Raw genomic sequence first — 12520 nt, 5'->3', positions numbered from 1 at the left:
AACATTTCAGTCAGTCTGAGTCCGAGTGAGTTCGGTTGAGGAAAATTTTGGTGAGTCTGAGTCTGAGTGAGCTCAAAGGGCAAAATATATTTCATGAGTGCGTCTGAGTGAGCTCCACATTTTTTGCCGACCTATGCTCTGAGGTTTCACCTGATCTTTGCCGTAACACGGCGCCACTCACACCTTTTCAATTGTGAGTACATCCTGAACTGTGAGCGCCATCTAGTGTACCAGACATTACAACATAAATTGCGCGACTGTCCTTTCTTGTCGCCGCAGAAGACGGGGGCCTTTAGCTGTAAGCTGTATTTCTCCCTAAATACGCGGCCATGCAGTATTAATAAGTGCTTCAAGGTCAGTTCTTCAATAGTAATGCACTGGATGCTAGACGTTCGGTAAAGCGACGCGTAAAGTTGCGGATTACATAAATGGTCTATAAGACCATTTCTGGTCTATAAGACCAATGGCAGCAACTTTCGTGCTTCAAGTGGAGACGAGGGCGTAGTTGCGCGTGCTGGCGTTTGTCTATTATGCGTGTTCGTGTCAAGAGAGCCCAGTCTACACTTTCCGCGTCCCAGCGCAAGCAAACCGCGCTTGAACACTGTTTGAAGAAGTATCTAGCTGCAAATAATTGCATTGTATCTAGCTGCAAACTGCATCGTAGGAAAGTTAGCTCAACAATTATGAAAATGGTATATATACCCTATAAGACGGACAGATGGGCTAGTTGGTATACAGCATAATAAAAGATGGTTGCTAGCGTCCTTCTCTTTACGCTAGCAAACATGCCTTGTTATGTATAAACGGATTACCTGGTGGCGTTTTCCCCGGTGCAGAGTAGCAGGCAGGGGCGTACTAGCTCAGGCCACCCTCTCTGCCTTGTAATATATTTTCTCTCTCTCTCTTTCATTGGTAAACATTATTTTATTTGCTAAAGAGTAAGACAGAACGGCACTAAGAACCAGTGAGGAAACAAGCATTACAATGCCGCACTTACACAAGAATCGAGTAAAATCTGAGGATTGAATAAAATACAAAGAAAGTTTCAATTGACACTGCAGGTGAAGAAAACTACTCGTTTATCAAATGTAAGCAGACATGCGTTTATGCGGCAACACGATGAAACAGCGCGGCAAAAAACAAACACGAACAAAATAAGCAACAAGACGATGCGCTGCCACGTATGAAATTTGCAGAATGAATAAACTTCTCTTTTGAAAGTTGGCAAATCCACGTACTGCTTACTTTCTCAACAGTCCCATTTTTTTGTTTTGGTTCATGGGGTTGCTGCTCCGAAACACATGCTTTTTTCTACTGAGCAAAGAAATGTCAGTTGCCTGAGATGCTCGGGCGACAACCGACACCTTCTTTGGGTCGCCACACATCCAGCATGCGAAAAAAGGCGTTCGAATGCTACTGACGTTGTAGGAATTGGCAAATACTCCATTGCAACGTCAAACACATGATCTACGCCAGTTCGCATGCTGTGCCAAGTCTCAAGTGAATCCGGATTGGTGCGGCGATCGACTACAGGGTTACTATAGTATGTCTTGAACTGAGAAGGCATTTAATTCATCGAATCGTACTCCAGTGCAAGGCAATTGCGTAGTAGTGCGCGATCGACGGCATCCCATTTAGAACCAGAAAAGGTAGTAGTATTCGGCTTTGCAACTTCCGGCGTCTGAGGATAGCGTTCAGGGTCTGCCTCTCAGGATAGCGCGCCTCGCAGTCATGCGCTCGGGCCAAGGGGCGACGTGGGGGGCGGGAGTGGGCATTCCAAAATCGATTAATCGAATAGTTTTATTTGATTAATTCGAATAATCGAAAGGCACAAATCGATTATGATTAATGGATTAATTGTGGACCTTTATTCGATTAATCGATTAATCGTTCATCGATGTTACCATCCCTACTACAACCGCTTAATGAATAGAATTCAAAGCAGTGTTCCTCTTCTTAAAAGTGCAAAAAGTTATCGGCTAGCTGCAGTGGTCAGTTATGATCTTTAGCACATGATCTTGATGTTCTCGCATGACATCTAGGTACAGTCGTGATCATAAGTTTGGAGACCACGCGATCGCGTGGCAGCGTGCATGCGCGCGCCATCTAACTGCTGGTTGCCTGCAGTCGAGAGTCTCACAATGCGCATGCGCGGCCATTCTATCTCGCCGGCCTGCTTGCTCGCTTGCTGCACGCCGGCGCGCGGGCCGATTATCGGAATTAGCGCTGCTGCCGCCAATAATGCTGACGGCACAGCAGCCACGGCCCAAACTCGGCCCTGTCACGATAAATGGCACTGTCTCGTAGCAACGGTGGTTGAGACGTCTGCCGAGAAGGCAACATTTCGCCACGCTTGTAAACGCGAGTGCTTTATATTTGTTATATGCGCGCCCTCCGAGACCTCATTGCAAATCTGGTGCTGTGGTAGGCCCTCGAGAAATAACTACTATTCACTTTCTTTCCTCGACCGGCACTCGTGGCGGTATTCTGCGGAAGGCTAACCAGCCAGACGTGAAATCCACTGAATACCTTTCGCTGTTGAAGACTTTTCAAAATGCGTGTTTGTTCGCCACTACAGGGAGACGCGATGACACAGTATAAATTCATGAGCGCAGCACAAATTCATGAGTACAAATTCATGAGGGAACCGCTCATGCTATTTCGATCGTGACATTCTGCCAGCGATAACGATCTGCGCCGGAAACCTTTAAGTTTTATGTTGTTTGGAAACAGCGTCGAGATCGGACCCAGGAGTTCCAGGATGCTGCGCCGCTGCTTCGTGATAAAGCACTACTGGCGGCGGCAGCCACAAATTCCGATAATCGCCCCGCACGCCTTCGTGCAGCAAGCGAGCGAGCAGGCCAGTAGGATAGAGTGGCCGCGCATGCGCACTGGGAGACTCTCGACTGCAGGCAACGAGCCGTTAGATGGCGCGCGCATGCACACTGCCACGCGATCGCGTGGTCTCCAAACTTATGATCGCGACTGTACATTTAGGCACGACCATTTATCGCCTAGCTGTAGTGGTAAGTTGCGATCCTATGCAGTGGTAAGTTATGAGTAAGCTATGATCATTAGCACATATTCTTGATATCTTCCTACGACATCTATAGGTATTTATGCACAATTGTTCTCACAAAAATATTGAATGGTTTAATAGAAAAGAAAATACAACCTCTTCACAAATGATAATAATTGGCACATATCTTAAACACCAGAATTCATTAAAAATGTTTAGCTTATTACAGGAGTTGTGGTCTGCCACTCGTAAGTTCAACGATGCGGTAAAATGTATTCGAGTCACCAATAATGTAGCACATCAATAATAAAATAAAATATCTGTCAATATCTTAGGGGGGGGGGGAGCACTGTTGTAGGGATTCTAACGAAAAGGTGCTGTGCTGCATATAATTGTCTTTTCCATATGTCATCAAGTGTGTCAAACAAAATAAAGAAAGCAGTAGCGTAGTTCTGAGAAATCTGTTCCGAACCACCAACAATGTTTTGAGAAGAACGGTGGGTGGTGATGTTCTGAGCGAGGCTTCCTTTATGACGTTGACTTCATGAACACAGATAAAAAGCGGCACCGAAATAACCTTCTCCACATTTTGCAGAGGTGTCGACGATGATGCACTGTGTTTTAGAAGTGCGCCAGATACAGGCAATTCTTATCATTGTGGGAATGTCTTTATTTATAGAAGTGAGCGACGCGGGGAAAACTGACAGCAAAAAAGTTCTCCCTATTGTAACGGTAAGCAAAAACGTGCAGAATTTTTACTATTCGTGCAGTGAAAAAAAGTGTCGATATGGAGTGTTATATGGTACCTGTGCTCCCCTTTTGTTTTACGTTATTCTTCTTCATGGGAGTATATACTGAGAGACGCTTGGAGTCTTCTGCCTTTCATTCGAAGACAGAGACAGAGACAGAGAAAAAAACTACATCATGTGTGTTGATGCAATAGATTTTCCGTTTTGACAGAAAATATGTAATTTGCATACATTCTCCAAACCTCTCTGGAAATGCATCATTTAGGCCATATAAATTTAACAGTGCACATCACGGTGGGCTACGGACGCGCAAATATTCCGTCAAGAGCCATATCGGAGACTGCATTACGGGAAGCGGCAGCAGCACTTTGATTAAGTAATGGGCAATATATATTTCCATAGTAAATTTGAATTGTACTTTAAGAAATCTCATGCCTAAAGAGTTACGCTAGGGTGCTTCAGTACGCCGCCTAACACACATAGTATTACATCGGGACAAGGAATGAATGAATGACTCTGCACTTATGGACGCTCCTTTTCGTGTTATGTCATGAAGTCTTCAGAAAGCCGAAATATATTCGGCACACCATAACAGCCGCGATACTTGAATTATTTCAATAATAAAATCTGATGACGCATGCAACATGCTTCTGCACAAAATATCTATTCTAGTTCCACCCCAAGTGAAACCTCTATGAACTGCGTAGCATCAATTCACCTGCCTTTTCCTTTTGTTTATTGTGAGTTCATCTGCTATTTTGTGTTCTTTTAATGTGTTCATCTGCTCTGTTCTATTCTTTTCGTGGGATTACGCGACATTTTCACTCGCTTTCTGTTATTTTTTCTGATTACCTTATTTCGTTTGCGATAGTTCTATTGTGTGCTTTGTACTGTTTCTATACTCTTTGCTGCTGAAAGCGAGGTGCGTCTAACTCTCTGCCCTTTGCATTTCGCCTCTGCTTCTCTCTTCAGTTGATCTCTGCCTGACTCCCGGCCCTGGCGTTTCGATGTCGCTTCGCTGGCTCGGACAGACGAATGAGCCCTTTAGCGATGTTGGCACTCACGGGCGAGCCAGCGCAGGCGTTCCAATCGTGCTGCCTGTTCGGCTTATGTGTATCAGTCGTGAGACCTGAGTGACGCCAACGCAATACATGAGACGATGAAAGGGCGGTCCCTTAAACTGCTCCGTTATTAAAATGTTGAATTATGAGACCTTCACATCGACACGATCGCCAGGGTACGAATACGTTTTATGTGGCGCTATGTATGCCAGTTAGCGTCATGACATTGCTTGCAGTAAACATTCATAACTGCAATTGGGCAAGCTCCTTGAGGATGGCAGCAGATGTACACGAGACGAATATTTCTGCAAGTTGTTGGAAGGGTGATGTAAAGAACGATTTACCTAAATATCATTCGCGCAGGCAACGCCTACCTTCCTGGTTAGCGTTAACTGGGGTGAGACTTGGTTTGGTCAAAAAATTCCATTTAACATTTTTCAGTCGTCTGATCCCGAATTTCTTTATCTTTCGAAAAATTTATTACACGTGGGTACGCGAGATGTGAACTATATTTTTGGTCCTTTTTCTTTGAGACATTCACGCTAAAAGCTCTTGTACCTCTATATGATGTCCGCATTTTTTAAAAAGAACTTTTTGAGATATTTGTGTCGTTTTTTCCATGGAACTATAGGGTACCAGCAAGCATTACTTCTTATACATGTAATTTAGTAGCAGTAAGCTAACTAGAACTAGAATGAGTTGCCTAGGCGAACTTTATTTTTTTCTATATAAAAACTTCCATAGTGGAAGTTTTCATACTTCGACAAACGTAAAAAAAATGAAAATCGAGCTTTTGTTGCGCGCTCACCATTTTAGTTGCTCTTCTGTAAAGCATTGGTTTCTATTCTTATACAAAATTGTAGAGCTCTGCAGACAGCAGATGGTAACAAAAAAGCATATATGCAGAAACACAAGAAAAATGAGAAATATAGAACACTAAATACTATTTGAAACGAATTTCGAGCGCTATTGCCATTTCCCTTGCAAATTTATTTGGTAAGTCTCACCGCACCTTATTTGATAGAGCAACCACTGAGTAAAGGCACTGGTTAGGGGTTCGACCGCTGGACCAGTATGAATAGTAAATGCAAAGCATTTCTTAGCGAACCCAGGGCACTATCTATCTATCTATCTATCTATCTATCTATCTATCTATCTATCTATCTATCTATCTATCTATCTATCTATCTATCTATCTATCTATCTATCTATCTATCTATCTATCTATCTATCTATCTATCTATCTATCTATCTATTTGCGTACGTCTGGGCGCTCTCGTGATCGCCTCCTTAAGATGGTGCAGGCCGAAATTGGCAGGGGAGGGTAAGAGGGTTTGACACATATGACTGTCTGACCATGAGTGCTAAGCAGGATGGCCCGAGCTTCTCGGGCGCACGAGTTTGTCCAAACTCGCACTACGGCGGCAATGATAGGAAGGCAGTGCGGGGCGCGCGATAGCAGCGTTGATAAGAGCGGCTGCAAGAACGAGCATGGCGTCACAAATGGATGTGCGACATTTGCGGCGGTTTTCAAAGGAACACCGCTTGCGAACGCGTCAACGCCGCCCCTCGGTCACTGTTTCAACAGTGCAGCGACGTCAGCGTGATTGTCGCCCTATCTTTTTGTCAACTGAACATCGCGCCTCCCACAGGCGTGTTTGGTGGGCATTTGTTTCGAGAGAAAAAGTCAGTTTCGCCGCAAGGGCGAAGCAATGAATGCGATAGCAAGAAGTTAATGCTATACGAAGTGAGGCTCGCCAATGGATTCTCTCAGTTTGAACAGCGCTCCTGTTGCAAAGGCGCCCGAAGCCGACTGTTCATATAGTTGCTATCGCAATAAAAAATGTCGCCCGCGTGTTCCCACGGGGGGAACTCGAGTAAATGCGTCGCAGAGTAGTGGGGGCATTGCGTGAATGTTGCGTAATTGGGTTTCGCAGAAGCGTCGCGCTGCCCAAGTGATGGATCCGCTGCTCGACGGTCACGAACGGTCGCTGCTTCTCGAGCACGAAGTTCCGGGTCCGCAGCTCGCTTCAAACGCTTGCGTTCAGCGTCGTATGCTCATCTCTTCGCAGCCTTGTCTTCTGCGTTGCTTGCTGTTGTTGACGCCGACGATAGTGAGAGTGGGGTAACGTTGCCTTCAAGGAGTGGTGGGACGCTGATTGAAGGTACTGTTGCTTCCATCGCATCTACTCGAGTCAAGCAAAGCGTCAAGTCAAGCGAAAGCCAAGTAAAGACGCCCTTGACTGAATTCCGAACGCGCGCTCCGCCTGTTATATACACACCGCCCGCGTTCGATCGAGAGGAGGTAGGAAGGGAGGGAGAAGAGAGGCCTGCTGCCTGCACGAGACGAGCCGAGCATGTGAGGGAGGGAGAGGAGAGGCTTGCTGCGGGCACGAGACGAGCCGAGCATGCGCAGTGGGGGTGTGGACGGCGGCCGACGCCGCAGGAGCGACTAAGAAGTGCTCCGCATTTAATAAATGTTATTTCTCTCGAAATCACTACTACTACTGTAGCCTCCAAGCTGGCCGAGAGCAAAAAGCGTTCTCCTAATGTTCTTGTTCACTTATTAACTGCGGCTTACACATTCTTTTTAGAGGATTAGAGACAAATTGAGTGGTTTTATAAAATCATATAACACCAAAGAATGGCATAATCAAGAGATTAAAAAAAATAGCGCAATCAAGGGATAGTATCCTTACAGAGTTGTGCAGGAAATCTCGGTGAAAGTAACATATATATGTGGCGTTTATTTTCTAAAAGAGCCAAGTGCGGTTTATGTGAAGCAGAGAGAAAGACACTTTTTTGCTACTGACAATGCGGTCGGGCCTGCTCCAACAATTTTTTGCCACTGTGTTCTTCTCTCATAAATACATCAAGTCTATATTGCTGCTAAAATGTATATAACCCACTACAGTCGCTATTGAGGACTAAAGTTTCTATTTGGCTCTCATAGATTGAAAATTTTCATTTGGCTTGGAATTAGCTCGTAAAATGAGTCTAAAACGATTCGAATGTACGGTATAGCAATATTTTGTGATAAAATGAACATCGTTTGTGCTTCTGTCAGTGCCGTCCTTCTTCGCGTGGACGTATTGGCGATGACTAGACTTGAAGATTGAGTGGTCCTTCCTGGCAAAAGCCACACTATTCTGGCCTGTCGGCAGCGTTTTCTTGTCCTGGCATCTACTGAAATCCTTAAAAAAAGCTCCAGATCTTCTTCTCCTTCTTCGTCTGAGCTCGTTTTATGCCGTGCCGTTTCGGATCACTTCTTCAAATAATAGATCGCGGCCCAATATCTTCATTTCATATATATTTTATTAAATGCGAAGCATTTCTTAGGGAACATCAGGCACTTTCGCCGTTTCTATCTATCTATCTATCTATCTATCTATCTATCTATCTATCTATCTATCTATCTATCTATCTATCTATCTATCTATCTATCTATCTATCTATCTATCTATCTATCTATCTATCTATCTATCATTCCAGCCGCTTATGTCTGGGCGCTCTCCCGGTCGTCTCCATAGGTTGCAATATACCGAAATTCGCATAGCAGAGGATCAGTGCATGAAAAACATGGTTTACTGGTCATGACATGTATAACGCAAAATACCTGTTGTGTACGTCATAAAACCCTTTCTCTCAGTCACGTTTGGCACATACACCATATTATGCGGGTATGTGCCACAGGTGATGCAGAGTCTCAAGCAAGAGAATAACCGTGAACATACACATTGACACGCGAGGAAAGTGATAATAAGAATTATTGGGGTTTTACATCCCAAGACATAGAAAGCAATATGAGAGACACCGTAATACAGGGCTCCGAAAATTTTAACCATTGTTCCAATGTTCCTTAGCCAGTGTTTACATACCGCACAGTTCACAGGCCTTTATCATTTCGCCTCCATTGAAATGCAACCACCGAGGCCGCGATCGCGTCCGCGACCTTCGGCTCAGCAGCAGAGCACCGTAACCGCTACACCACGGCGGTGGACGCAAAGAAAGTGGCGCAGCTGAAGACAGAACACGCAGAAACCGGGGTCAATGCTTTCTACAATAGCTGCCGAGGGGACCATGCCCCTCATCATTACCGGTGTCTTCAACATTGATTTATGAAAACCCAACATCGCCAGCTTCTTACACTGCATGAAAGACAGCTTGGATGTGAACAGGGCATAACACGACCTCGTTGCCAGGTCCATGACAGGAGGCGTCACAGATAATTTCTTCGTAAGAGGCAACACGATTTCCACCAGTTGTACAACAGCTTGCACTACACTACACTCAGGCCTCTCGTAGCCGCGATCCCGAACGGATTCGATAACAAGTCCTGTCCAGGTGCTGGTGCTCACTGATCACGGTGATGATGGCCTTGCTCAAGAACTGTCAAGATCCCCTTCCACCCAAACACAAGTGTTCGTGAAACGTGCGTGCGTTGTCCGTCATAACGAACAAATACAAGCATAGCAACTGTAACAGGTGCAACTGTGACTATAACGTACTGCCGTGAGCAAAAGTACACGGACCACAGGAGCACGTGCCGAAGTTGCACTCTGCGCTATCTAGTGGCGCGCTGTCTGTTGCCGAGAGCATTGCTCTGACGATTGCGCGGCCAGACCTATGCTCTCGACTGCAGACGGTTGGCCACTAGATGGCGCAGAGCGCAACTTCGGCACGCGCTCCCGTGGTCCGTGCACTTTTGCTCACGGTAGTGAGTACGTGCGGTGCGCCTGTGCGCGTTGCTCGGCTGTGTATATATCTATAGAGAAATTTTTCTAAATAAAGCTTAGTAGGGAAAAGCGCCTGAGTTGTGCATCTGTGTTCCTTCTTTGTCCTGTTCGAATTCGTGCTATCCAGTATTGAAGAATAATAAGCACTACATATCAGCTTACCGCGTCTGATGTTGATAACACCCATGTTGCTGTTGGCATCGTTGCGCAACTGTAAACAACTGGTTATATAACACATGTGAGACTCTTGAACATATGTGTGTGTGTGCCGTTTGCACATTTCTCTAGCGTCATTCCGTCATGTTTCCCTCAATGACAAAAATTAGGCCACAGTCACTTTGCCGCCCATCCTTCGAATAACACCGATTCCCGCGCTGCGTGGGATCTGCAGAATGTTTTAAATATACCGTCCCAGAGCGAAAGAAGGACATGTTACTGTAGCGCTAAACTCGAAAAGAAACGCTAAGAGGCAAGAAAAAGTAGGAAAGTCGGCCTCTTACTCTTCATGTACGAGCTTCGCCCTACAATATTGTGTCCTTAAATAAGTGCCAACTCGCCCTAAAGAAACTAATTGTGGAACGTAAACACGATAGTTAAGCGACTAGGACAATTAAAACAGATTGAATGAGACCATACTGGCTGTTTTGGTAAGGATTGCTGATGCAGCGCTGGTTGAATGAATGTGGCTCACTGTGTTGAGACGCATGCACGATTTGGCTCATTTTTTATTTGAAACTTGTGTTTTGAGTTCGCGTCACAATCAGGAATTGCCTCATTTTGATTCGAACTACTTTAGAAGTTAAAGATACTAAGGCGCGCTTTGCGCTCCCGTAAAATATAACCCAGTTTCCGTTTCTGCATTGGCCTCTTTTTGAAAATAAAAAACGCCACAGATAAAAAAAACAAAGGTTTCATTACAAGTAATAAATATAAAATATAAATAATTGTTTCTTTCTCTCACCTCGAGCCTTGCAGCTCTTCTTTTTTAAAGGCCGCCGGGACGAACCTTGCGCTTCTCTTCCGCTCCGGTGGTTCCAGGTATCTCGGACGCGGTGACATCTAGTAGTAGAGCTGTCGCTGTAAAATTGTTGAAACAGGCGATAACATTGCTTCATAACGTATGGAATTGCACAGCGCGGAGTACAGGAGGGAACATTTGAAGCACACACGGACAGCGCTGACTCTCAATTGATGTTTATTGCATACGACATGCGCAAAGAAAGAATTATCAGCAAAAGCATGACATTGACATTGGTGCTGACGTTTGAACAGGCAGCCTTGACTTCGTCAGCGCAGCAAAGGCCGTCTTTAGCAAGGCGTTCCCGTTTGTCCTCTGCGATTACGCCCCCACCTCAGAAGTTCAGGAGGATAAGATAGAGCATGTGTGCAAAATATCGAATTGAAGGAAAGGAGAGGAGGAAACCACCAAGGTAGAGAATTTAGGGCGCCAAATACTTGTTCGGTGTATTATAGCGTGTAGTAGAGAACGCAAAAAAATGGGGAGGGCCGAAGCATGTAGGGAAGGGTGTTTAAACTCCACTAACGTGAAACCTGTGGAGGGACAATGCATGCAGTGTGCGCCGATGTTACCCACACCAAATCACTGCTAATGGGCAATGAGAGACAGAAGAAATATTAGACACAAAGACCCCCAGTCCGCTTTTAGATGCGAAGTATCTTAAGGCGGAGCTCAATCCGGTGGTGGTGGTGGTGTGCGGCGTGACCACCCTTACTGCGCATGCGCATACCCTCTCCACACACATCCTCTCCACCCACCCTCTCCACTTTCCCTATCCCATTCCCCTCTCCATTTTTTCTCTCCACTTACCCTCTCCCATTCCCCTCTCCACTTTTCATCTCCCCTTCCCCTCTCCGCTATCCCTCTCCACTTTCCCTCTCCCCTCCACCTCCCCATTTTCCCTCTCCCCTCCCGCTTTCCACTCTTCCTCTGAAACGCGGGCTAGACATGCCGAAATTCTCTCCTGCGCAACGCCGCGATGAGCTCGAGCGCACGCGCGTCCCCTCCGCTTCTCTCTCCTCTCCCACGCTGCCCCACTCTCACCCGCCTGTCGACCGCGTTCCCCGCTCGCCCTGTGAGAATTAACGGCCAGGCTAGATGGAAGGTACGACGCGCGTAACGTCCCTCTTCGCGTTTCACGACGCGAGGTGGGTAGCATGCCCAACGAGCGCCAACGGAACGCAATCGTGCAAGTGCTCCGGCTTCGCATCGCCTCATGGTCCCCTTTAGCGGGAGATGATGTAATTTTTTATTTAATGTGCACGCCGCGAATCTTTACTGTTCAACTACGCGCAAGAGAAATCGCGCACCGGCACTAAATTTCCAGTGCCTATATATATATATATATATATATATATATATATACGGGGTGGCTGGTGAACGGTTGTGCAGCGCGAGCGGTCGGTTTTTCAATCCAGAAGCTCCCTAGCAGATGCTGCCTGCGTCGGCGTCGTCTCTCGCGGGCGAGGGCACGTTCTCGTTTCTTGAGAGCTGATAGTTTCGCGTTCATCGCAGAAATAGCGTTACCGTAGTCAGCGGGTGCCGTTCACTCTCGAGCGCTGAGGTTGACGCCCTCTCTTGCGCTCAGGCAAATGGACAGGTCACGACGGTGCACAAGCGACAGCAGACGACAATGCGCGATGCACGCCGACACGCCGAGACCCTCAGGTGCTTCGACCTTAAATAGAAAAGGTGGAATAAAAGGTAATTTGCTGGAGGTACCCACTTCATACGCCAGTTGGCCCTCGTCTTTTTCCCCCCTCGTTTGCACGTATGATCTTGCTTATCCCCCGCAGCATTTGAAATTGGGGAAGGGGAAGCACAATACACACGAACATGCCTAGCAGAATCCTGGGCGAGTTTGTATGCATTCATTGTTATTTGAGAGCTCGAACTGACGACGGAGACAAAGAGAGATCAGGGCGAAACAAGTGCTC

At 46.2% G+C, this 12520-nt stretch overlaps 2 protein-coding genes across 2 annotated transcripts in view; both read left to right on the top strand.

The window, feature by feature from the left end:
- The window catches only part of LOC119402891 (uncharacterized), a 363615-nt gene that overhangs the window by 75246 nt on the left and 275849 nt on the right, over positions 1-12520 (top strand). The window lies entirely within an intron of this gene.
- Positions 1-12520, top strand: part of LOC119402888 (uncharacterized) — a 40492-nt gene that overhangs the window by 16278 nt on the left and 11694 nt on the right. The window contains exon 2 of the mRNA XM_049418541.1: positions 3615-3751. Within this exon, the coding sequence (XP_049274498.1) occupies positions 3626-3751 (126 nt within the window). The 5' untranslated portion in view covers positions 3615-3625. The remainder of the gene's footprint in view (positions 1-3614; positions 3752-12520) is intronic.

The sequence above is a fragment of the Rhipicephalus sanguineus genome, chromosome 8 (genome assembly GCF_013339695.2).
Source record: "Rhipicephalus sanguineus isolate Rsan-2018 chromosome 8, BIME_Rsan_1.4, whole genome shotgun sequence".
NCBI lineage: Eukaryota > Metazoa > Arthropoda > Arachnida > Ixodida > Ixodidae > Rhipicephalus > Rhipicephalus sanguineus.
The sequence above is the reverse complement of the archived record's forward strand: the minus strand, read 5'-3'. Positions and strand labels throughout refer to the sequence as shown.